The following is a 24,999-nucleotide window of genomic DNA, read 5'->3' on the forward strand; positions in this document are numbered from 1 at the left end:
GAATGGTATTGCAGAACAAACCTCTACCAGAATTGTCCCTTGAGTAGTTCCTAGTCCAGGGGTTCCAGCATGCCCCATTGCACAAGACTTGAACCAGACAAGCCTTAGGCCAGGGTGGCTCTTACACAGGACACTGTGGGGTTCATTGTGCTCAGAATTTTCTGTCTCAGAGTCTTATTTTTATTTCAAATGTGAACTACTGTCAAATGTGACAAGGAGAAAGATACGTTTCTGGTATAAATTTTTGCCAACTGTAATTAAGATACACAATTTACACAAGTAGATATGTAACAACTGAAGTCAAAATATTGACAGGAAGCATTTTGTGTTAAGGTTGGGGTTTTCCTCGTTGTCCCATGTTTATCCATCATTGTACTTTGATGCCTCTCAAGTGGTATTTTGAGGCTGAGGGCATCTAACTCCATGCATAATAAGTGGCTATAGGGGAAAAAGGCATTTGCAGGTATCCCAGGAGCCTAAATCCACTGTTTATATTTCTTTATAATTACAATTTTTTTAATGTAATAATGTACCCTTGTATATACTGTACATTTCTAACAGCATTACACAGAAGAAACAGAAATCTACTCACCCATTAAAGATATTTACATGGGAAGTAATTTTTCATTCCATTCTATTCCCTACTATTTTTTTCTCCATGAATTGTTGTAATTCAATTAATGCATGTACATATCAGACATAATCTAAAATATGAATTCAAATATACTATAGTGTCATAAATCAAGTATAACCACTACAACAACTACTCTTTACCCATAGGATTTTTCTAGTACTGAAACACAAATTCATGCATAATATGCATTAATTCAAAATTCACATTGACAGATGTCAGCAGTATCATCAACCCTCATCATAAAACTGCCTTATAATTGTACTTTAAAATAATTCCTGATGTTCTTAACTCTGATTTTGGTATGCAGTCAGAGCACATGGTTCCACTGTGTTACAGGACATACTTTCACAGTTGGTTGGTCCTGTCACAGCTCTCCAGAACGCAGCAGTTGGGATACCAAATACATCTGTTGTTTTCCTTTAATTTGCTGACTGTCACGTTTATGCTCCACAGAAATTTTAAAATTCAGTATTAGAAATATTTGACTTACTACGAAAAGTAGCATGACATTGCCATATCCTTCCAGAGCAGGGTAACCATAACTTTGATGCATTGCACCAACGGGAGAGGGAAGTCAGATGTGAATCCACTTCTTGTCTAGAACAAAAAGGAGAAGAGTGATTTTTAAATCACTAAGATGTTTAATTATTTTTATGCAAGGCAGACAATTTGCTATTTAAATGTATAATTTTTAATATATGAGGTCACTTCTATTTTAAAACACTCTAAAGTGGTTTAAAAGGAAAAGCTTTTACTAAAATCCCAGATTTTCAGTAAAATGCTAGTTTCAGTATAGTATTTGAAGCTAGACTCATGCCTGGGTGAAGAGCAGAGCTGGAAATCAATGCTTTTTCAGTGCTTTTTATGACTGCACTCCGGCTCTTCTTTACTACGTGAAGTGTTGTTTTCTCTTACATGATGAAAAAAGAAGCTCCAACACCCTCGGTATTTCTTTTTCACTGAAAGTGGTGCTGAAAATGTCACACAACCTACCCTTGTACGACAGCAGGCGCTCAGGCCAACACCAAGTGTCTGGACGTCTGTATGGGGGCACTTCCAGGACGGTCAGCAGGGCGGTCAGCAGGAGCCAGTCCCGGTACACCGCCACGGAGCAGCGGCGGAGGAGAGGCAGCTGCGGCGCCTCCTCACCTCACCTCCGGCGCGGCTCCTGGCCCGTGTGTGAGTTACGCGCCCCTGCCGCGGGGCCAGAGCTGTGCCCGCCATCCCTGGCGCCCCGGGCAAGGGAGGCAGCGCTGGCTCCGGGGCTGCGCGGGCTCCCGAGGAGCGGCCGCGGCTCCTCCTGAGGGCTGAGGCGGGAGCGCGGGACACCTGCCCATTCCCGTCACCGGGCTCCCGCTGTCCCGCCCTCCCGGCCGCGCCACCGCCAGCTCCAGTTCAGCGCCGAACCAGGGTTTTAGGTCGGGGAGAGGCCCGGTTGGAGCTTACATTGGGAACCAGCTGGCACAAAGGTACCCCGGGAACCGGCCAGGCCCAGCGCCAGGGCTGCTTCCCGCTCCTGCCGGGAGCTCCCATGTCCCCAGCTGCTCCACATGAGCCTTGCGGAGACGGAAACGCCTGCCAAGCTGCATAGACAGGAATATTTTCAGAACGGTGTTATGCCTTATAGAGGAAGCCTGCTCATATGCAGATTCTTTAAAGCCATTTAGGTATTTAATTGCCATCTTAAATTAGTTCACTGGTAATAGGCACCTGTTACGTTCTGGGAAATTGAGTAGTGCCCTGGTTTTTAATCAGCTCTTTAATGTGTATATGTGCTTTAAACACGTCGTTAATTGGCAGGAAATAGTTGTCGTCTCTCTTTTCCCAAGCTTTTCAGAAGGTGTCACCGGGGATCTCACTGCAGAGCCAGTAGACCATTGAAAAAAATGACGGAAAGTTGTGGGCAGGAGCAGACGAGATGGATAACAACAGTCATTATGAGCACAGCTCTGCAGGTACGGTACCACTTGTCAAGACCAGCATCTGACTCACTACAAAATGATGCAAAAATCATGTCCTATATTCTATACGTGGAAATATTTTATTCAATGTCAATGAATACAGTTTTTTCAGGATAAAACAGGGATATTATTAGTCTGAAGCTGCTTCTACTAGAGTTCTGGTTCTTTTTGTGTGTGTCTGTATTTTCTCCTAGCTGCTTCTGTATCTGCTTAGTATTCTTGCCACCTGCTATTCTGAGTTACAGTGCTTTAGGATTGTTCTCCTGGCTCATCATTTTTGCACTACCCTGATGCCACTTTCAGTTAGTGCTGTAAATAATTTCATCAGAAATGTTTCTCAATTTTCTGAATTTCTCCCTAAACACTTTATTTTCTATTACACAGTATCAACATTGGGGCAGACGATTACTCAGTAAGCACGTAATTCAGTTTAAACTAGTGAGTCCTACAGATATTGATATATATTTATATCCATTAACATCAGAAGCCTTGACTGTGTTCCCAAGTAAAGTGAAAAGGGTATGTCAATGAGCTGGTAATTAGTTTCTGCAGCTGAGGCCAATTTCATGCCAGCTGACAAGGCAAGAGGGCTTTGATTCACAGGCAAGAATATCTCATGCTAGCTTGGCTGACAAGGTTATCACCCCATCTCTGCTGGGTAAATGGGTGAACCATGTTGAAATAATTCCTGAATCACCTCAGTTTAAAGCCTATTCTTATTTGCCCGTGTGTCTTGGAATTTACAGCCTGTAAACTGTGACTGTTTGGGAACTGCTTCAAGAGCAACTTAATCCATAATATGGTAAGAGGTATTGGGTGGCAGTGATTTCATCAGCTATACCAACATAACCTATTGCTGTTAATAAGACCTTCAGCTCTATTCAAAACTACTGCTGTTAATAAGGGCTTTTCCTACACAAAGCTGAACACAAATCTAAGATGGCTTTTCTATATCAGTTTTGGTTATAAGCTTTTTCTTTTTCCAGGACAGCTGTCATTTTCTTATAGCTGTTATTTGTATTTGTGTATTTTTTCCAAAATTGTAGTTATAAGCAGTTGCCACTGAGTGTTCCCTTTCCAGACCAGTTGAAAGCATGACATTTCTGGTTACTGTCTCCTTCAGGGTTCACTTGCTATACAGATTTTATTTTGTACTCTGCCACTAAATCATGACATTTTCCTATATAGGCAGGTTGGCTATATTTAAAATAGGCAGGTTAAAGAACATGTTATTAGCTAAAAAGGATTCAGTGATTTAACCTTTAAAATATGTGTGTTCTAGCAGCTTTTGTAGAACATATTGTAGAAACGCTTTTTGCAAGCTGAAAAATACATCATTTCCATTCTGTAGATGATTATGATTATTAGTTTTCCTGAGTGGATTGCATTCTGTCAAAAAGCTTTAAAGAAAATCATGTCCCATACAGAATTTCTGAACTATTTTCCAACTGAGATGGTGACATCTGTGAAAACAATGCAGTCTAATTAACTGGAGTCATAAAAACACACTACTGTATGTTCCTCACTTCTGCAAATCCTCCTTTAGCATTTCTTACAAAAATAGACTGTAAAATGTTTGAGTTTCTTTATGCATTACGCAGGAGTTTTCCTGAGACAAACTGAATGTGCGCGTAGAGAGTTGTCATTCAGTGTTTGTAACTTCCAATCAAATACTTCAAAGATTCATTAATTGAAAATGTTCAACATTTTAGTACTTAGTTTTTATTCCATTCACCATAAAATTTATTTTTAAACAACAATGCTGAAGGTTTATCTATAATGGTTCAGACAATGCTTTAAGGATATTTTTAACTTCTGGGCTGAAAACATATTTTTAAAATAAGCTTTTAAAATTTATTTAGGATCATGAAATTTCTACAATTCTACAGAGACAACAACACCGAGTTCGATATTCAGAATCAGTGGAAACTGGATCTGTGATTTTCCCTCTTTCTGGTACAGTGCTTTAAAGTTTATGCTTTTAAATCATGAACTGCAGTGAGGTACAAGATCAGGCACTGTCGTGGGCTGTGCCAAACTGAATAAAATCTGCCTTGTTGGAATGTTGTGCAGTAGTGAAAGGAGCTGTGCTATGATTGAATGTAAATCAGATGAAACAGAGAACTTTGGGAACAAAACATTTTCATTGTTTTTTACTTTTTTTGGATGTTTTGTAGAACAGCTACATGAGATTTGGTGAACTGTTCAGTAAATTCTTTTTATAACTGAGCAAACCTGCTGAATGCCACTAACGTGTAAGCTGCCATCAAGATCTTGAGTATGCACGGCTATAAATGAGTGAACCAAGACCTTTGGCTGTCAACTTCCAAGTTGATATTTGCAGACCTGGTGGTAGCAGAGGAGGCGGGGAAAGGCTTGTTTGAGTGGCTTTGATTAGGAAATCACTGAAAATGTAAACATGAAATATCTATTTTCCTTTTTAGAGCAGAAGATGATTTAGACACCTAGATGAGATCCTTTATCTGAAGTTTTCCTGAACTATAGGGACTAGCACACATTGGCCTAATCTCTTGTATGCTCAGTTGTTAAGCCTCCTAGACTTCAGTCTTCTTAACTTTCCCTTTCAGAATAACTTAGTTGAAAGGGCTATAATTTCATTTTTCATGGTAGACAGTTTAGCTAACTTTTAAGATTTTAAAACTGTTTCTTTAATTTAAATACAAGACTTGCTGAGCTCTTCAGTCAGCCTTTGCATTTGCCCTAAATTAACTCCTTTATAGCAGTTGCTTGTTCCTGAAGCATGTGCTTTCAAAGGCATTCAGATATGTCTACTTTGAGTAGATTGAATAATTGGGGTTTTTTTAATGTTATGGTAGAAAAATAACATCTGAGTTATTTGTAGTTTTATCTTACAATTACTAGTCATCAGTGGCCAAATCTCATGACTGCATTTCACTGTCAAAGATGTGTAAATTCATTCATGTGTTTTGTTCCATTGCCTTTTAAACTAATGGTTAAATTAAGAATTCTGCTTCCTGATTTGTGGTAAGAACTTAATCCCATTATTGCCATGACAGGTACATTTACATGATTTTCCTCAATAGGTGTTGCATTTGTACTGTCAGACACTCAAGATTTGCTTAGGACAGGGGAAGAACAGTTTTCTGAAAGAATTCAGAAGTTCATAGGCATTCATCGGAACAGTTTTCTGGTTTTGTCAGCTGCTCTTCATGGACCAGAAGAATGGAATATCATGTTCAGGATTCAGAAAAGGTAAGATTTCAACATCAAACCAAACTTCTTATTGCTAGGAAGAAATGAAGCAGCACTCTTAGATTTGGGAATATTATTTTAGGAATTAATAGGACAAGAGGCAATTGGCAAAAACTGATGCACAGGAAGTTCCACTTGAATATTGATATAATCTTTTTGGATTTCAGTAAAGCTTTCAATACTGTCTCACAGGATCCTTCTGGACAGAATGTCCAGCATACAGCTGAATAAACACATCATGTGGTGGGTGAGCAATTGACTCACAGGTTGAGGCACAGAGGGTAATAGTGAAGGGGGGAACATCAGACTGATGACTTGTCACTAGTGGGGCTCCACAGGGCTCCATCTTGGGCCCTGTGTTCTTCAACACCTTCATAAATGACTTGGAGGCAGGACTGGAAGGGACACTAAGCAAGTTTGCAGATGACACAAAACCAGGAGGATCTGCTGACTCCCTCGAAGGCAGGGAGGCCCTGCAGAGAGACCTCAACAAATGAGAGAACTGGGTAATCACGAACCATAGGAAGTTCAACAAGGGGAAGTGCCGGATTCTGCACCTGGGATGGGGCAACTCTGGATGGACGGACTGGGGGATGAGATGCTGGAAAGCAGCACCACGGAAAGGGACCTGGGGATGCTGATCTATGGCAAGATGAATATAAAGTGAGACAATCTGACATATCATAGGTAACAAAAGAGGATGTACCTCAAAACATAACAAGTAAGATTCCCTTCAATCACTTTAGGGCTATGTAATATAATAAAAATTTTCTCTTGAACTGGAAAATGAAGCTATTTTCTTAGCTGTGTCACCATATTTTCATGGTCATTTTCAAAACAGAACAGGCAAGTTTACTTAATTAGAAAAGGCTTATTGTAAAGTGCAGATTATTTACCAGCTTTTAAAATCTGTTTACTTGGAACAGTGTCTATTATACAGAGCTAGAACAATTGAAATAGTGTTATTTTATACCAAAAGTATGAAACTGGACATTAAAACTGGTTTGTTTAAAGCTTTTGTCTGTGATTTCTAATGAAGCCTGAAAACTTGCATATTTCTGTGCATACCTGCTGACAACGGTGATCAGATGGTGCTCCATGCTTGTAGTCAGGACTATTTTCTGGTAGGTACAGTAGCCCTAAATGCAGCTGACTGTCACTCTTGGCCTCAAGAAGTGACTATTGTAATGAAGTCTTTGATCTTTACCTCCTTGAAAGGAACACCAGTTTCATTAAATCCCGGGCATACTGCCCAATGTTGATGAATAGCAGAGTGTATGGGATGAAATGTAAGAAATCTATTACCCGCTTGTGAAAATGCCATAAATTTTCATGAGAGGTCTTAAAAGTTCTGCCACCATTCAGCAAGAACCTGTTATTCAGCTGATGGCAAGGCTAATTTCTCAATCTAGATTTTGGTTACGTACAACAGAATTTGTGCATCTGTTGATCACTAAAACGCAATGTTTTGGAACTGTATTCCATTTGGCAAGTCAGTAATTTTATTGAAATAAAAATAGTTTTATCATTGCAAGCAATATCAAATTCATGTTGACAAGGCACAATTATATTTTAAATGCATTTGCTTTTTTACTACCTGGTATCTTGGAATTCTTCTGTTGTATGTAAAGCACTGACTGAGCTTCTGCATTGGTGGGGTTGAAACTTGTGCCACGTTCTTTCAAACTACAAGTCACCTGTTGGATTTGTTAAAAAACAGAACACCTTAGTACTTTTCAGGTTGTCTTCTATTACTGTTTCTTTCTGCTTATCTATGGTTTTGCTGCAATTGGGGAAGGATTGTTTTTTATTATTAACAAGAAAATTATAGGATTCTTCTTCAACAACATGAACACTCTCTGTAAGGTTGTGTATAGCGTGGGGGAAGCGGGAGAAAAGCAGTAGCTTAAATGAGCAGTCCACTAATAACCTCAGTAGGTGTGTATGTTAGGTTTTTAACACCCTGAAGGAAAGACCAGACGTGTGTTCAAATGGCCAGTATTCTGTCTGTCAATCAAATTAATAAAACTAAATTTAGACCTGCTGTAATTAGAAGCAGAACTGTTTATAAAAACAGATTTTCATGGATCTAGCTAAATACATGTAGCTGTTTCTTTGTTGCACTTTGTTTAGCCCATTCTAGTATTAATAAAATTGCATCAATTTATTTCTCACATCCCTGAATGTAAATCAAATCACAGTTCCTGCATCAGATTTTAGCAAAACTCAACCAGGACCTGAGTGCCTACTCTTAGGGAAGGACAGTGTCTAGAACAGTTTTGCTAATTAGAAGGGCAGACAAGTTCAGATGAGATACCTAACCAGCATGAGGTCTTAACGTGAGTCCAAGTCATCAGACAGATTGCAGGGAAGAGCAGGTGGTAGGCACAAGGGGAGGTCACAGGGGAGTATGCAACTGAGCAGCTGGGCACTTTATTTGGATTACATTTTTGCTTATTTAAAATTCCTCATTCTTTGTTGTTAAGACCTTCTCCCGTTTTAGCTCTACAACAAAAAACAGCAGCAATGCTGACGTTTTGTCATTGTTACAACACACTTCAGGTACCAGTCTGAAGGAGAGGCTCTCTGCTTCCCTAAGCTTTGATCTCTCCATGACTGCACTGAATGACAACTGATGCTACTATTTAAAATCTTCAGATTGCATTCTCAAGAACGAATACATATGAATAACACTATTTATAGAAAAAGAATGAATTTTAGGTCAAAGTATTTGAGTGAAAAAAAACCTTTACATGAAAGTAAATTATCCCATTATCTTAACCACGTCTGGAATACAGGTTGTTTTATTTATAGTACACTACAAAGATTTAGCTCAAATCCTGAAGTATTTTTAGCACAGTGTTTTAGATACTTTCCTGTGTTTTTTCAAAGCCACAAAAATAACCCAGATATTTTTTACTGCCACTGAGAATAGTCTTCAGCAATATCCCAGAAGAGGGTTTAGTTCTCTCTGAGTGTAAACACGCTTAAGAAGTGCTGATTGATTGTCCAAGAGCCCTAGATAAAGAAATGAGCCTTTCCAAATCCCACCTAAATAAGTGGTACAGAAATGGGACAGATGGCTAAACAAACAGCATGAATTCTCCACTTGCTTTTAAGAATAAAAACAGTCTCTATGTAAGTAAAATTGCACAGTAAAAAGTTGTTTACAACATGTGGGAATGCACTTTGAGTTTTATAGCATAACTAATTAAATACACATTCTAAAAGTAACCTTAACTTTAATTTATTTTGATGTGCAGATTCCTGGGCAGTAATTTACGTGTAATACCAGTTCATAATCCTGCTGAAACTGTTAAATTAATGCTAACTATGGCTAAGGTAAGTCCCATTGCATATACTTAAAAATATTAGTATATTAATCAGGAAAATCTAAGAACTATAAAACGTTTGGTTTTCCTTAAGGTAACTTTGGGTTAAACTGACCACAATCCATTAATACACTGAGGTAGGATTGAATGTTTAGGATCTTAAGTTTTAGCTGAGTCTTTAAACTATTGTTAATGGTAACTTAAAAGCTCTTAATAGCATCTGCAAAGACACATTAGATATTTAAGAGCTCATTTGGCTCTTACTTACCACTGTTAAGTTAGAATGTCTTCATTTACTAGTGCAGAACCAGCATAAGATTTAAATATGTAATAACTTCAACTTAAAGTAAAAATGCTACCTTAAAAATTAGTTACAAGTAGTTACTTGTGAATTTTTAGTGTTGCACACGCTAGTATATTACTGCTACAGCTTACTGTCATGCATCTCTGGATCTACAACATATCCAGTATCAGCAACATATTATTAATTAAATCTATTTACTGAAACTCTTTAAAGACCATTTTTCCATGAAAACTCTAACTTTAGATATGAACTGTATCAGTACTAGCAGTATCCCATGTACCAAAACTAGAAGGAGCAGTTTGAATGACTTGTTAGGAAGGAATCAAAAACTAATTTACCTTCTATACTTTCCTGAAATGGGCATCTCAAAATAATAAGCATTAACCTATTCAGAGTATGCATCATTTTAAAAGTGTGTAAGCTTCATCTCAATGTATGGCAAAAGTTAAATACATATTACAGTGTTGAACATTGTACTTTTTATGGAATATAGTGATGCCCAGTCTCTTAATACAGCATTTACCTAAAAGCTTTTAAGATTACTGCTGAACCTATAAACTTGAATTTGCTTTTCTGCTTGTTCGGAACATTTGCACCAAACTTCAACAGGAGAGCCCTGTAAGAAGCAGTGACAGCACCTATCACCAGTCTGCTGGTTGCCATTACATTCTTTCTTACTGATGCAAAGCCAGTTTAATGAGCTCATCATTTGCCAGAGAATCCCTAACTGCTACAGGGCCTAAAAATCAACTTCTTTTTGCTCCAGGTTAACAGATATGGCCAAGTTGAAATACTGTCACCTCTGTGTACATTATTCCTGAATACCTACTTCAGAACATGATTCAAATTTCACTGCTGAATAACTTTGCATTTGTACTATTGGAAATATAAGATGTTCAATATTCTATTACCTAGGAGTTACTGTGTCCTACTCATAATATTTTTCTTTTCTCTAAGATGACTTCCAAGCCACAAGCAGATGATACTCGTTACAAAATGGAAATGACAAAAGCCCAAATAATAGAAAAAAGTCCAGTTTGGAAGATGCTCCAGGAGTACCAATTGCACTGTAATTAATTTAGTGTTTGGGGTTTTTATTCATAAATAGAGTGGCTACATTTTAAACAAAATATAGAATGTTCTTAAAAATATAGTTACGTTTCAAAAGATTATATACAATATATGCATTTGGAATGAAAATTCATATTAAATAACTATACAGTGAAAAATAGCATACTTGATACCAAATGTGCATTCCAAGCATGGGGAAAAAGTGATTTAGATGCACTACAGAAAGGTCATCTTTATTTAACTTGATTCTGAACTTACAGACTCGTGTTTATAAATAATTTCCCAAAATATTTACTATGTCTTAAGGAAAACTTTATCATTAAAAATAAGGATGATCAGAACAATTCCAAAATACAGGTTTTCCCAGCATACACAGGTATATGTATGAAATCTTACAGTGTTTTTTAAACACAAGCATTATCTGTTATGTTACTAAGTTTTAACATCTTACTTGGCTCAAAGTTGATGTGTTTTCCTTTAAATCTGGCTTCCTTTGCCACAGTGTTTTACTATCTATAGATAGTATATTCTATACTGTTACTTAGCAATACCTTACAGTCTGTTTGCAAATATAGAAGCTAGTCTGTCAACATAAAAACATGCTAATAAAAATACCTTATGTTTTAACAGTGCTTTTTAATTAATGGTTCTTCAGTCACTTTATAAAAATGTTTGTAATTCACAATACCAGTCAGTGACTCTAGCTAACAAATTCTGAACATTTAAAGAAAAATAAATGCCCAACCATACCTCCTTGCCACAACAGAAGAGCATATCCCCACCTTGTTTAGCTTCTAAACTTAAGAGAAAGCATCGAATTCTGAAGAGGAGTAAATAGACCATATTTGTGAATCACATGCAACAAGACTTATGAAGAGCAGCATTTGCAATTCTTCTGGAGGCCACTCTAAATTGCTCCTTTTTAAAGGCTGGTAGCCTCCTTTGCAACTAAAGTCTCCCAGTCGAAATGAACTTGTAAGGAGTATGTTCATTCAAATACTTCAGCTGACCTAACTATTTTCATCCATTACAGCTTTTATTTTCACTTCAATGAGTTCTTCTACTCGAGCTAGAACACTTTCTATTAAATCAAATGTGAAGAGCGCCGAGTGTAAAACCTGAAATGACAAAAAAGATCAGTGTTACTTTTATTAGATTTTTTTTAACTCACCGTACATCTACTCTTGTCTTCACATTGAAAAGAAGATGGCAATACTTCTGAATAGCTCCGAAGGAAATGCAAACTAACCTGAAGCTGCATTCCAGTAGTCATGGCAGGCATCTTTTCCCCACTAACAGTTACAGAACAAACTGTGTTAGAACTGTGGGCCTCTGTGGAAGAAAATAACCAACATGACTCTTAGAATGAAAAGAATATTCGATATATTAGAATTTTGAGGCAGTAATTGTTAAGAACACAAACCTAGGGATTGACCAAACAGAATGGAATGTGCTGAACCTTCAGAGGAAGGCAGTTTGAGCTGGATGGTCTCTCTACACTTTCTATAACACAAACACCTACATTACTAAACAGGTAACATCTGCAACTCAAAACAATTTATACAGCTCAAATTCTCTTGGAAAGGAAAAATAAATTTTATATGGTCAGTTTTTAATATATTTTTAAAATTTCCACATCCAAGGAGGCAGTAGGAGGTTCTTAAGTTTGATTTAATGAATCCAGACATGAAATACTTATTAAGAAAAGGCTGCAAGCTTCTCTGTTTCAGACAGATTACTTGCAGCAGACTAAACTATAAGGACAGGTCTGAAAACTAAGGGGAAAACCTCCTACATTCAGACCATATATTTAAAATAAAATATAATTCTTACAAAGATTATACACTGGGGAAGAAAGGTAAACCATTTAAGGTCACAAGTTAGATGTCCTCTCCCGAACTCAAATCTCTTTATACTTTGTCAAAAGCTAGAGAAATTTACTACAGAATAGGGTAAAACTAGGGGCAAAAAGCTGTACTGACATTTTTAGTAGCAGATGCAAATTCCTTAGGCTGTCTTAATTATACTGGAGACCACAAGGAACAGAGGATCTGACATACAGAGAGATCGCCTAAAGCAGCTTCAGCTCTTGTGCCCCGTGCAATGTGTCTGCTTAACCCAGAGCAGAACCTGATTCTGTGTGTCAGATTAAAAAAAAAAAAAAAAACAAAAAAAAATCCAGATTGTAATGCTTCAGGCTTTAGAGAGCACTGTGTCACTTATTTCTTCTCTTGTTAACCTCCCCACACCTGGTATGAAACCTAAGGGCCATGTATTCAGAGAGACTTAGTTGCTCCTGTGGAACATTGAAATCAAAAGTACAAATGCAGAACAAGTTTTGAAGGTCTTCATGTGACGGTTCTGTTAGGTTTCCATAAGATTTACAAACGTGATGACAGATAAACAAGTTCAGATTTTCTGACCAATTATGAAAAATTTTAATATCAAATATAGCAACTCCTAAATTAGTATCTGAGGTTTGGAATAGCATCAACAGTTAAATAAAACATGATCTATACAGCACTCAACAATTCTTTGTTTCCAAAGGATTATCAAAGTTTCTAGATACGAACAAAACTAAGGAAAAACACCAACAACTAACCTTTTCTGTTTTCTTTCTTATTTTTTATTTCTGCTTCATAATGTGCTTTCGACATATTGAGTCCTACACGCAGTGGTTTTAAAAAATTCTGCTCGATCTTGGTGAGTGTGGTCCATACACCAGTCTATTCAAACAGAACAGAGGAGGTTACAAATCAGTTTTAATGAAGCATTGCAATACTTGGTTTTTCAGTACAAGTTTTTCAGCTAGTCTTTATAACCATGAATAGCATCGTGATGGATATGTAAACTCTCCCTCTCCATGATGTTATTTGTTGATTGGAGGATGAAACAGTTAAAAAAAAGGGGGGGGGAACTTAGTATGTAGGCTGATAACTACAGCAATGGAAATGCACATTTAAAGCTTGAGTTTGTAAGCAAAGCTGAAGGGATCTTGATATGCTGGAGGGGATACTTAGCCACTTTCTCGGGCTGGAATCTCTACAGCAAGTAAACAGCAGTTGTAGGTTCCTCTCAGATAATTAGGCAGCAAAATGGAACAAATATTTAAATTAATGTTCCACTGTATTGCAATGCCAAATGAAAGTTCTGATGAATATGCTCCCCAAATGTCTATATTGCATTTAAAAAGCTTTGTAGGAATGTTACTAGATATGCTACTACCCCGTCCTTAGGCACAGTAGCCAAAGTGACTATGAACTTCTCCCCAGTTTGGCATGGATGGAAAGAACAGTTCACAATAATGGCCTTCATGAAGCAAGAGATACAAGGAAAAGGTGGTCAAAAACAAGGTTGATCAGGGTTATATAGCACAAGAGGAAAACTCCTCTGCCTGGGCACCTTACAAGCTTGTAGTTACAAAACTGCTGTAGAAGGAAACAAACACACAGCAGGCTTTGTGTCCTTAGATATAGAGCCACTTATACAACTCCTTTCTTCAGGCAGTATCCACAAAGGGCAGAGTAAGGACGATAAAAATAAGAATTCTCAGTGTTAAACACAGTGAGTCTACTGATGACAGTGGAAAATTCATCAAATTTTAATACTAAATGACACAAAGTCAACTGGTCAAGTAAGCAAAACAGTAATTACTTCCACCAGAATGTGGCTAAAAAAAGGAAATAGCTTTCCGGAAACATTTTTAAACTTGATTAATGAAATACTTGTTACACAGCAATAAAAAAATCTGAACTGACATGAAAGGAGGCATTTTCTTTCTGCCCCACTTGCACTATATGAACAGAGACAGGGAGGAAGTCAAGAAGAACTGACAGGGCTTTTTTGTCAGGAAACCCTCAGATGTGATGCTATTTTCTTCTCAAACTGTAGGGACATTCTTTTTGCCAGGTACTAGACAGCACTGCTAGAGCAGTTCAGTGCTACTACCTGTAAGTTTTTATTAAGAATAAAAGAAGAATTCTCACCTTTCTCACAAAGCTATGTATTTATATGAAACTGAGTGGACCATAATAATTACTTAAATAGTAATCACTCCTTAAATATGAGAAATAGATATAGTCTATCAAGATTAACTAATAATATAAATAGTAAATTAGAAATGCACCATTATTAGGCACTTATAAAACTTATATACCCAGATCTCAAAGTAGTCTAAAAGTAGATCAGAACTTTTTTCTGTATGTTAGAAAACAGAACATGACATGCTGAAATCCATTAGTCCAAACATAAAGAAAATCAAGGAGTTGAGAGAGAGCAACAAAACATCTTAGGATACTTATCTACTGGTTAGAATACTCATATGACCATGATATTGCCTATTCAAGTCAAAAAAGACTTTATTGCACTTAAAAACTGAAAAGCAATTTTTCTTTAAACTGTCACTAATTTAAATAAGTATTTTAATGCAAAAATCAAAACATTTAATACTAAGGAGATAGGTGATACTTGGTCACTCCACAACATAGTGGATAAAACGCTCCTAAATTGCAACAAATAGAGGATTGTTGAAACATGATTTGAAAGAGTCAACAGAAGTTGCATTTCCTCTTTGAATAAGTAACTATTTGGTAGTGGAAGGTAGTCAGAAAACTAAACACAAGTCCATCAGCTCTTCAGTGCTATAGTGACACAATCAAAATCAGAGCACTTCTGAACCATCTGCTATCGACCCACTTGTGAAATTCCAACAAGTTCTCCCTCAAGCATCCAGGAACACATTTGCATCAACTGCAGGTGGACAGGACTGACTGTACACAAAGCCATAGATCCATCCTGAAATGCTGCACTGATCAGCTACACAGCAGCTGAGGAACAAATACTGGTAGAGAAGTGCAAAGTGTAACACATCTCCCTAACTGTTTCAGACAGAAAACACAAATAAAACAGAGAAGAAAGAGGCAGGGATTACAACTAAAGCTGCTGCTTTAAACTGAGGTAGCACAGTATTAAATGGGTAAAATACGTAAGGACAGTTTCAATTTTTTAAATATATTGCAGAGTATTTCTGAAATATCTCCATTCAAACATTCACACACAGGAAATGAAGGTAAAGAGGCAGAGCTATAATAAAAACATGGGTAAACTGCAGTGGTGGGCAGTTTAGGCTGGCAGGTTACCTTTGTGCATAAAGTGTTCTAGGCTGTTTCCAGTAAAGCAATGTAGCAGAAAATTGGATGGGTCTGGCCATTCCTTTTGTAACTTCAGCAGATATATCTTACAGACAAGAATTTTTTTGATGCTAATACCTTGAGAAACTTTTAATATGTACCTATCATGCACCTGCACAGTTGCTGTAAATACAGAATATTGTTTTGCACAGCTAAAAACTAGTTAAATTTGATTTTTTTAATGTTTTCTCAGAAATCCTAACAACTTTTAGCATATTGCACAAAAAGTATTTTTCCTGAAGATGAACAAAATGGATCTCTTGAACTGCCAGGGTTTATATTATTATTATCATCATCATCATTATTATTTTTATTATTCAGACTTGGAGCTTTTGAGGGATACCAGCAATAAGCAAGAGTAACAAATTTTTTCTCATGGGAATGCTTGATGGGTATGTGATTTTGTGGTGACACACTCTAACGTTATGGACACAGACCACAGTTTATGAGGCAGAGTAAAAGGATTAAGCTTGTTTACACTCACAATATGAATGCAAACAAATTTCATCAGAATAAAATAACACATCACATATTTCCTAGTTCTTTTAATTAAAAGCATCACTTCTGGCCAACTAACCATTGCAAAGAAAAATGCAAAGACCATGTTTTCTGAATCAAGGATAACAGTGTTCACGTGAATCCATCTCTCAGGTCTCAGCTAATCAATCATTTTCAAATCACTTAGTACTTACTTGATTATCACTTTCACAATCCTTAATGACTAAGTATCTCAGCAAATTTAGTGATGCCATAATCCTGTGAATTAAAAACATACTGTTTATGATCTAGAGCACAGATTTATATTACAGGGACAATAACCTAAACTGTTCATTAGCCAGATATCCTGAAAGTATCCATTTGTACAAAACACTTGTCTGTTGAGCAATATAGCTTAGTCTAGAGCACCAGTGTGCAGTGATGTCCATACAACGGTTCACACTTCGCAAGTAAAAACTGTCATCAGATTGGAGAAAGCTCCTGATTGTGAGGGAAAGAGTCCCCTGAAGAGACAGAATCTTATCACAGAATTTATACTGTGCATCACTAGTGATCCAAAGTTGATTTGAAACTAGTGTGACAGTTTTCTTTACTACCATACTGAATTTTTACCTTTGAGTGCTTTCTCAAATATGCTTTTTGCTTTTGTTTTTCCATACTTTTAGCAGAAATTATTTATTGCCTTTTCCAGAAAAGAAGTACAATTAGAGATAATACTTCTGCATTTTTTCATCAAGTATATGTCCATCTGGACTCTTTCACCTTACTGATTTACAAGCCCAACCATTGCTCATCATATAAGATTTGTCCTATACAGGAGATTTTCAGAGATATTTCAGTTATTTTTTTATTTCTTAATTCCAATTATTTACTGTTCAGGTGGATCTGTATTCCTACTCATGAGGTACTGGATTCCCAGCAGCAATCTGTAAAACAGCCTATAAGTTGCATCTGATAATTGGTCTTGCCTTGTATAAGACAACATACCACGTTGCTTTTATTCCTCTAACTGCTTCTGCAGAAAGCTGACAAATCAGATATTGCTCAAGAAATAATGCTTTGCTAATTAGTGTAATTTCACATCTGAAGTCTTATATCCTCAAGGAGTGGAGGAGGAAATTCTTTTTTATTGTTAAAAATCAATGTAATAGCATTGTGACATTCTTCTATGCAAAGTTCATGGAAATAAATTATCATTTCCGATTCTAGTTCTAAAAATTTAAAATACATTAATGTTGTCACCTCATTAGTTACATGACAGCATATGTCATTGTAGAAAGGCAGTTTAAAGTCTTTTTAAATGATGAAAAAAAAGAGAAAAGCCTCTAACTGTCATTACAACTCACCTGTCTGAGTTTTGCAGAAGATCTGTCTCAGCACCCTCTGGAAGTGAAAGTACTAAATCTAGAAGGGAGATCAGGTGATGTCCTGTAAACCACACGTTATCATATTCCTTCTGAAAAAACAATATAAAAAGTTTAGCTGAGTGCAAAATTTAAATCTTACATAATTTAACAGTAATTTGGCTAAAAAAAAAAGAAAAGGAACAGAATAATCGAACACTGGAAGCAGTATTTTCTAGTTACTACCTTGTCACTGAAGTACACAAAGTAGCCTTTCATAATCCTCCCCAATTTGTCTCTGCATGCCAAGCTGTTCTTTCTTATTTTCTCAGAAAAAATTCTCCACCTCTTTAGTGTTCCATCATCAATACAGTTAATATTTCTTTACATAAACATAGCAAATTTTAGAAGGCACCCTTTTTTTTTATATTGAGGTATGCAACAATTAATTATCTTTATCAGAGACTGTTCTTCATAAAAGCAGTGTCACTGGGTTTTTTTAAATGTGAAATTTCAGAATGCACTTTCACATATTCAATTTTAGTGCAAGCCCCTTTTGGAACAGCTTTCATCATGTGATAATGCTGATTCAATATACAGGACAGAGTATGGTCTAATATATAGTAATTAACTGTCATCTGACATAATTTTGCCAGCATAAAAGATGCATAAATTTACTAAATTGTCCTATTTGACAAAAGGCAGTATACTAGAGAATTAAATTTAGTTGGAGAAGGCCCTAAGCAGTAAAAAAAAAAAAAAGAGTTAATAATTTAGTTTTAATTAATTTTCCCAACTTCCCAGTATAAACGATTATAAAATGAGATTTTTAAAAGGCTTTGATCTAGCTCCACCCCTTCTGATGAGTTTATCGCTTGCAAAGCACTCATAATAAAATGCTGACTGTCATCAGAAAAACCAAGAAAAAATTAATAATTCTCCCTGAACTGTAGGATTTGAATTATATTCAAAAAATTAGGAACTGTGGGGATAAAACAAAATACTGAGTAGTTCCACTTAAGAAAGAAACATGTACTTTCAAGCACAGAAAAGGTAATAATAACTTCTTAGAAAAATACAATAAGATTGTGCAATTAAAAATATAACTATAAAATTAGAATGGAAATACACATATAAAAAGCCAAGGCGATATTTTTAATATAATTTCCCAATCTTATGTTTCTTTTCAAAGTGGATTTTTTTAATGCATCACTCAAAGTTTAAGCTGTGGACATTTTCTCAACATAATACTGATAGAATTTTGAGATGGCAATTTGTTTTTTAGTGGTTACAGCCTCACCGTTAACGATAAGTGAATCTGATCTTTTATATTTTTAATAATGTATCCTTCCACACCAGCATGGTTGCTTGTCTTCAGTAAACACCTTCAAACAAACAAAACAAAGATATTATCTCTTCAAAGCTTCCTATGTAGTTAGCTCAACACTTAGATGACATTATGGGCTTATTTACTAAGTGGGAGTTTTACCACAGAAATACTGGATGACTATGTAACCTTTAAACACTGGCTTACATAAGACAGGTGATTTTATGTGAGGCAATTGAAATTTATTATTTATCAAAAAATTAACAAGTAAAATGAATGTGACTTCTAGATGGAAACTGTCAGAAATCACTGTATCTATATAATTAAACTGCACTAAGGCTGATATTACACAATCTACAGTAACTTGGATGCGTACCTGAATAATGTATATTTTCCCTCAGTGTCAAACTTGTCTATGAACAACTGCAAAATACTTAAACTCTTCTTTCTCTAAAGAAAACAGAGATGTTATCAGATGGATTCTCATTCAATAAATTCAGCACTTAACCCATTCTGTAGGTAACTTTACATACCAGATGCTCCATAGGACAAAGGGTCATAATTTTCACCAAATCCTGCAATGGGACAAAGAAAACATAATTTCTACTTATATACAGATTATTACATTAACACTAACTAAAATCTACTCAAGACATTAAAAAGTTTAAAAAAAAAAAATCCCCCACAAAAAAACAAACAAACAAACAAAACCCAAAAAAACCCACAAACCACTGCACACTTGATTATGGGAAGATTCTCATCAGAGACATTCACACAAGCTTCAGTGGTCGAAACCCCAGGGCTGATATACAAGAATACAATCCTTGTACTGTTGGGTCCAAATCAGAACGTAGTCAAGCAGCAGATGGGCAAGAAGAGGCAAAAACGAGCAAGTACCCTCTTTCAACTAAGATCTGTGCCCACCTGCTTCAGTGACCTGTACATAACATACACTAAGTATATTTTAATTGTCACTGAAGCTTCATGCTGCAGCAGGCAGAAAAGACAATCAATTCTATGTAGCAAAACACTGAAGGTTTCCATTTAACAACACAGATGTACAAAGGTTCAGTAGCATGTGCTCTCTCCAACACCTAGAGGACAGCTAGGTATTATTTGTAACCAAACTCTGAGGACTTCTGTACATTGCTTCTTATTACCTGAGGTACATTAATAAAATCTCTGAATTCTAAATAGTCATGGAGAAGGCTGTTATCTTCCATTCTCAATAAACTGCTCTCAAACAGATCCTGCAGGTGGAAAAAAATATGGCAATAGTATGCACATATAGAAGACATTAATCTATATGCTTAACATTTCATGGCTAAAACAGCTGTAAGTACTCATTCTGATATTGAAAGTTTCTAGGAGCTGCAGTTATAATAGCGATAATTTAAGCATTTATGCAGGAGTGTAAAGTCCAAAAAATATAAGTATTTGTAACACTGAAGAATACCTAATTAAGCCTCAAAATATTTCTGGAACTATTATCTGAACTATCATTTGCACCTCTCTTAGAAGGGGAAACAAGAGTTTTACCATTCCTTAAATTGAAAAAAATAAACATTCTAACATTGAAAATTGAATTTAAAAAAACAACTTACAAGTCCTTTAGACAACATAGATTCTTCTGTTCTAGAAAAAAAAGTCAAATTTAAGTTTTATTTAAAAAGACACTGTTGATATTTCAGAAGAAATATTAGAACAGAGGTCAACAAAAACCTGTCTCTCAACAATTTTTATTCTATTTTCTAAATATAGTATCTTCATTACTCTTCTCAAAGATTTTTAGAATAAACTTGCTTATGTTAAAGTTCAACATTGGACTCTGCTCTTCAGGTCAAAATGACTTCTTTCCCCTCAATATTTATAAATGCTCAATACAGGTATTGACACGCTGATTAAGAAAGAAAATGAAATAGTAAGTATTCATAAGGGGAAACTTCCCTTCTTTAGCACTGCTAGAAGCTATCTGGTAACCTGCTGCTTATAGAAGGTGAAATAATCACAATATATAGAAAAGTTCAGTTTCCTTTAGAAAGCCTGACCTTTAATCAGATTGTGTATCATGTCAGAATGCATTCAAATAAATAATATCACAATAGTCACCTTTAGTATTACAATAATTGTTACAGAAGTGCAAGTAAATATACATTAATTATTCTGCATGTGTTTAAACTACCTTAATTTTGCATTTTCCAAATAAAGTTTCTAAAAATGCTATCACAATACATGATAAAAACAATATGTAAATATTTTAGAAATCTTCTACTTCTTAGTAGAAGAAGCCATCTTGTAGTGGAACTTGCCATTTTAATGCTCAGGTTTAAAAACCTCTACTGAACTTATATGGCATATTTGAAATTTGATTCTATGAATTACTATAAAAGATCACACCCATTAGCTAGACCTGCAAATCCCACAAATTCTACCTTTTCAGTAGCACTTCAATATGTGTCATATTGCATAGCAGAAGGTATGATGGGCTAAAAGAGAAAAATTAGGTTACATTAAACTGCATAAGCCATATATGTTTGCACATAATTAATATATTTGACAGCATTAGTATTCTTTAAAAATTAAAATATCTTTCTATAATTTTGAAATAGACAAAAAATTGTAAGTCAAATCACTGGTAGTAACTCTTACATGAAAACCGTCTATAAATATGTAATTGAACATTTAATACGCATTAATTTTCACCACATGACTAATCTTTGACAGTTTCTTTAAAAGGACAGCTCATCTGAAATTAAACTGTAATAGAGTAATCTGCAGGACTATGTTCTTTATATGAATAATATAAGCTACATAAAATATAAATGCATAAAGGTTGACATAAAACTAATACCAGTGAAATACAGTTTTCATTCATAACTATTCACAAATAAAGTTCTCTTCTGCTCAGAAAGAATCTTCGAAGTACAGACTTACAATAAATGAGAAAGAATAGTTCTTACCTAAAAACCACTGGAAAGCATTCGATACCAAAATGCTGAACAAACATCAGATATGACAGACATGCCAAAGAATCTGCAGAATTCTTTCGCTCTATGTCTGCAAACTCCTGATTCTCCCAGGCTGGACTTTTGCCTTTATGATGTAAAAACACTAATGGTATCAATTCTCTTATATTCCACAAAATGTTCTGAAAAAGAATGATAGATTGCCTATAGTTGCCTTTAAAATACCTGTATACCAAGTAAGTTTCAAAGCTTTAACTGTATTTACAGTACATTCTCTTGTACAGTATAAATTAAAATAAATGTGATATTTACGATATATACACATATGCACACGAAAAGAACCCTGCAGGAAAAATAACCACCACTAGAAGAATGTTACTAACATAGCAAAGTCCTATTGTACATATTACGAAGAAATAGTGAGATAAAGGTCAGCTCACTATTGCGGGGTTGCCAAAACAGTTTTGGAAAACTAGGATTACACAGGAGGCCAAAGCATGACTTACTGACCTTAGTTTCAGATCCCACTACCCAATCCCATAAACACCAGAAGTAAATTTCTTAAGAAAACAAAGAAAATGTTAATTCATAATTAGTATTAAACACATGGTTTCAGACTGTGCCCAAGAGAAAAGGCAGGAAAAAAAGCCAGTTTTTCAGAGTACCCTTCAACTATCTTAACCATGAGATCATCTTCTGGTAATCCCTGCCTCCTTCCTGCACATCCTGAAAGTCCTGCAATAAATGAAGTACAGGTTTCAGAAACAAGATTCTCTCTCATTGCACAACCTGACTGATCCACACAGCAGTTTCCATTCCCATGCTGAGGCATGCTGTGGGAAAAAAGTGGATGTGATCATGAGGGAAAACCCAATTTTTGTTGAAAAACAACCAAAAGTTTTGCCAACTACTTTGTGTGCTTCACTTCACAATCTTAACATCTGAATATAGAATTCTGTGAAAAAAATGCTTAGATTTTTAAATACAAATTGGAGAAAAAACATAGTTGCATCACAAGGCAACTTCCAGACCTCCTCTGTGTGCATGCACATTTGCATACATATTTATGTGTGCTTTCCTCATCCCAGCTAGCTCTAGGCCTTCCTTTTGAAGCTCATCAAATTTTAGTGTGCCATTCCTTTCCAAATAACACCATGACCCAGCCTCATTAAGCTGTCTTTTTCTCAACCCATGAGTTTTTCTTGCTTTTGCCCTTCAGATTCTCTTCCCCATTCTGCTGGGGGCCATAAGTGAGTGACTGAGTGGAGGCTCACCTGCCAGCCGGGGTGAAGCCACTAATTTGGATATGTGCAAGAAAGGAAATATTCTTTACCATATTCAAAATGTGAACAAAGTGCAGCTCTATGCGCAGTAACTTTATTAATCGCATCTAGTCCTACTTCTGAAAACATTCACATAATCTGTGTTCCAACATATGCATGGACTGCACCTGATTATCTCCTTATAAGGCTTGGGTTTGCTGCAAATTGGAATAAAATTACCTTTACATTAATCTTACTCTAATAAAATACAGCTGCTATGTAAAACATTCAAAACCAGAGTAACTGCATTGATAGCATGGAAGGGACACGTGCTCACTGAATTTCCAGCTCAGTCAAGCATCAATTTAGATTCTTTGATAGTCAGCTGGCATTGCACCAGGCACATCAGAGATTTCACTCTGTGCAACACTTGGATTAAAGGTAATATAGGTTTTACCTTGTTGCAATACTGCAGCAAAGATGATCCTTTAGATATACTAATAAATTCATACATCATCAAGAAAAAGAAGCAGTTAGAGCAAGGTTGCAGCTGTTGATTCAGAGAGCAGTGCAAACTTGTTCATCAAGGAGCAAAACTGTGTATGAAGATTTGCAATTTCCACAGACAGTACCTGGAACAGTTCTAGAACTTTATTTACCTGCATTATCTTAAAGGACCAGTAAGTCACCCCACTAACCAATAAAGGAAGCAAAATGAGCTCTAGAACAAACTACAGGTAATTCTGAACTAGACCACTGGTTTTGCTAACACTGTAATTAATTTTGACTGCACTTACTATAATTTCAGTTGCAAAATGCCGAAAAGGATGTTCTTCAATGCCTTCAAGTTGTTCAAGCTGAGCTGTCAATAATGGGTATTTCAGGCTTTTCATACAGCTGAAATAAAAAGAAGTGAAACTAAATCAGCAATATGGTCAAAAATAGAGTATTGTAGTGTCATTAATGAGCAAGAATAAAGTCTATACTCATAAGATGCTCTATTCCTGGTATTCCAAGGAGAATTAAAAAAACCCAACATCTCCTGTAGAAGTGTTCCTTAGACTTCACCTCCAGATTATCCTCACTGTTGAAAATCTGAGAAGCAGAGGAATACCAAATCAGCTTCACAGCACAGCAACTAATAGTTCTTCCATTTCCCTGTACTAAAAAAAAATTGTTTTTACCTTTCTTCTCTCACTTCATAAATAAACAAGGCATATTTAGGGCTTCTTTTTCAAAATACCATGTTAGTGTAAGTTGACAGCATTATAAAAGGTGATTTATTTACCGCTCATGTAATAAATGCCTATCGACCATTTTGTAAAGTAATAGGAATATATCACACTGACATAAAATGCTCACAATTTTAATAATTCTTCTTTCAGCTCCATGTCATCGTATTCTGATGACTTTTCCATATTTTTAACAACTTCATTCACAAAGGGTTTAGCAAAGTCCACCACTGCATTACAACATTGACAAAGACCAAGTTTATCTTCTTGTATTTGTTGTTTTGTGTAAGGTACAGGTAAGGGAGTAAGCTGATTCATGATCATGGCCAACGACAAACCCACTGAGTAGGCCTTCTTGTTCTGAAGTTTCAAAAGCACTGGGGGAAAGGAAAAAAAAAAAGGGAAAAAGAACATTTTGAGACAGAAAGTTATTACTTACTTAGTAGAGGAAAACATGAAGAGAAACAGTGTGACTACATAAGAAAGCATTTAGTTTCAAGGAAGGCACTCACATGAGCAACTCCAGCAAGACAAAACATCATCAGCAAGTTTAATGTGCTGTAGTTAACATGACCATGTATTTGCAAATAACAAATGTTAAAGCCATCACACATTTCAATGTTCTTCCTTTCTCCATAGCACCCTG

The 24,999-nt window shown here is 35.9% G+C and overlaps 2 protein-coding genes across 14 annotated transcripts in view; one reads left to right on the top strand and one right to left on the bottom strand.

The window, feature by feature from the left end:
* The window catches only part of GLMN (glomulin, FKBP associated protein), a 35,854-nt gene that overhangs the window by 5,919 nt on the left and 4,936 nt on the right, over window positions 1-24,999 (bottom strand). For 5 of the 10 annotated variants that reach the window (XM_027694288.1, XM_027694291.1, XM_027694290.1 and 2 more), the window contains 14 exons: window positions 24,484-24,730; window positions 23,919-24,018; window positions 21,854-22,041; window positions 21,326-21,379; window positions 20,498-20,528; window positions 20,054-20,143; window positions 19,427-19,468; window positions 19,270-19,343; window positions 18,867-18,951; window positions 17,570-17,679; window positions 16,418-16,481; window positions 13,139-13,262; window positions 11,786-11,868; window positions 11,153-11,654 (listed from right to left, as the gene is read on the bottom strand). In XM_027694288.1, the coding sequence (XP_027550089.1) occupies window positions 11,547-11,654; window positions 11,786-11,868; window positions 13,139-13,262; window positions 16,418-16,481; window positions 17,570-17,679; window positions 18,867-18,951; window positions 19,270-19,343; window positions 19,427-19,468; window positions 20,054-20,143; window positions 20,498-20,528; window positions 21,326-21,379; window positions 21,854-22,041; window positions 23,919-24,018; window positions 24,484-24,730 (1,400 nt within the window). In that variant the 3' untranslated portion in view covers window positions 11,153-11,546. Of the gene's footprint in view, window positions 1-42; window positions 439-1,124; window positions 1,232-6,685; window positions 7,527-11,152; window positions 11,655-11,785; window positions 11,869-13,138; window positions 13,263-16,417; window positions 16,482-17,569; window positions 17,680-18,866; window positions 18,952-19,269; window positions 19,344-19,426; window positions 19,469-20,053; window positions 20,144-20,497; window positions 20,529-21,325; window positions 21,380-21,853; window positions 22,042-23,918; window positions 24,019-24,483; window positions 24,731-24,999 lie in introns of those variants that run through there. The other 5 variants (XR_003536023.1, XR_003536024.1, XR_003536025.1 and 2 more) reach the window with 4 other exon arrangements.
* On the top strand, window positions 1,711-11,163 carry CUNH1orf146 (chromosome unknown C1orf146 homolog). Of its 4 annotated transcripts, none has more exons than XM_027694305.1 (6): window positions 1,711-1,813; window positions 2,464-2,589; window positions 4,458-4,551; window positions 5,661-5,829; window positions 9,093-9,171; window positions 10,423-11,163. In XM_027694305.1, the coding sequence occupies exons 2-6, from the start codon at window positions 2,521-2,523 to the stop codon at window positions 10,540-10,542; spliced, it is 531 nt and encodes a 176-aa protein (XP_027550106.1). In that variant the 5' UTR covers window positions 1,711-1,813; window positions 2,464-2,520; the 3' UTR covers window positions 10,543-11,163. The 4 variants fall into 4 exon arrangements, with proteins under 4 accessions (XP_027550106.1, XP_027550107.1, XP_027550105.1 ...); XM_027694306.1 differs by lacking the exons at window positions 1,711-1,813; window positions 10,423-11,163 and adding exons at window positions 1,902-2,103; window positions 10,075-10,244; XM_027694304.1 differs by lacking the exon at window positions 1,711-1,813 and adding an exon at window positions 1,905-2,301.

Source organism: Neopelma chrysocephalum, unplaced genomic scaffold (genome assembly GCF_003984885.1).
Source record: "Neopelma chrysocephalum unplaced genomic scaffold, ASM398488v2 Primary Assembly neopelma1_97, whole genome shotgun sequence".
Taxonomy (NCBI): Eukaryota; Metazoa; Chordata; class Aves; order Passeriformes; family Pipridae; genus Neopelma; species Neopelma chrysocephalum.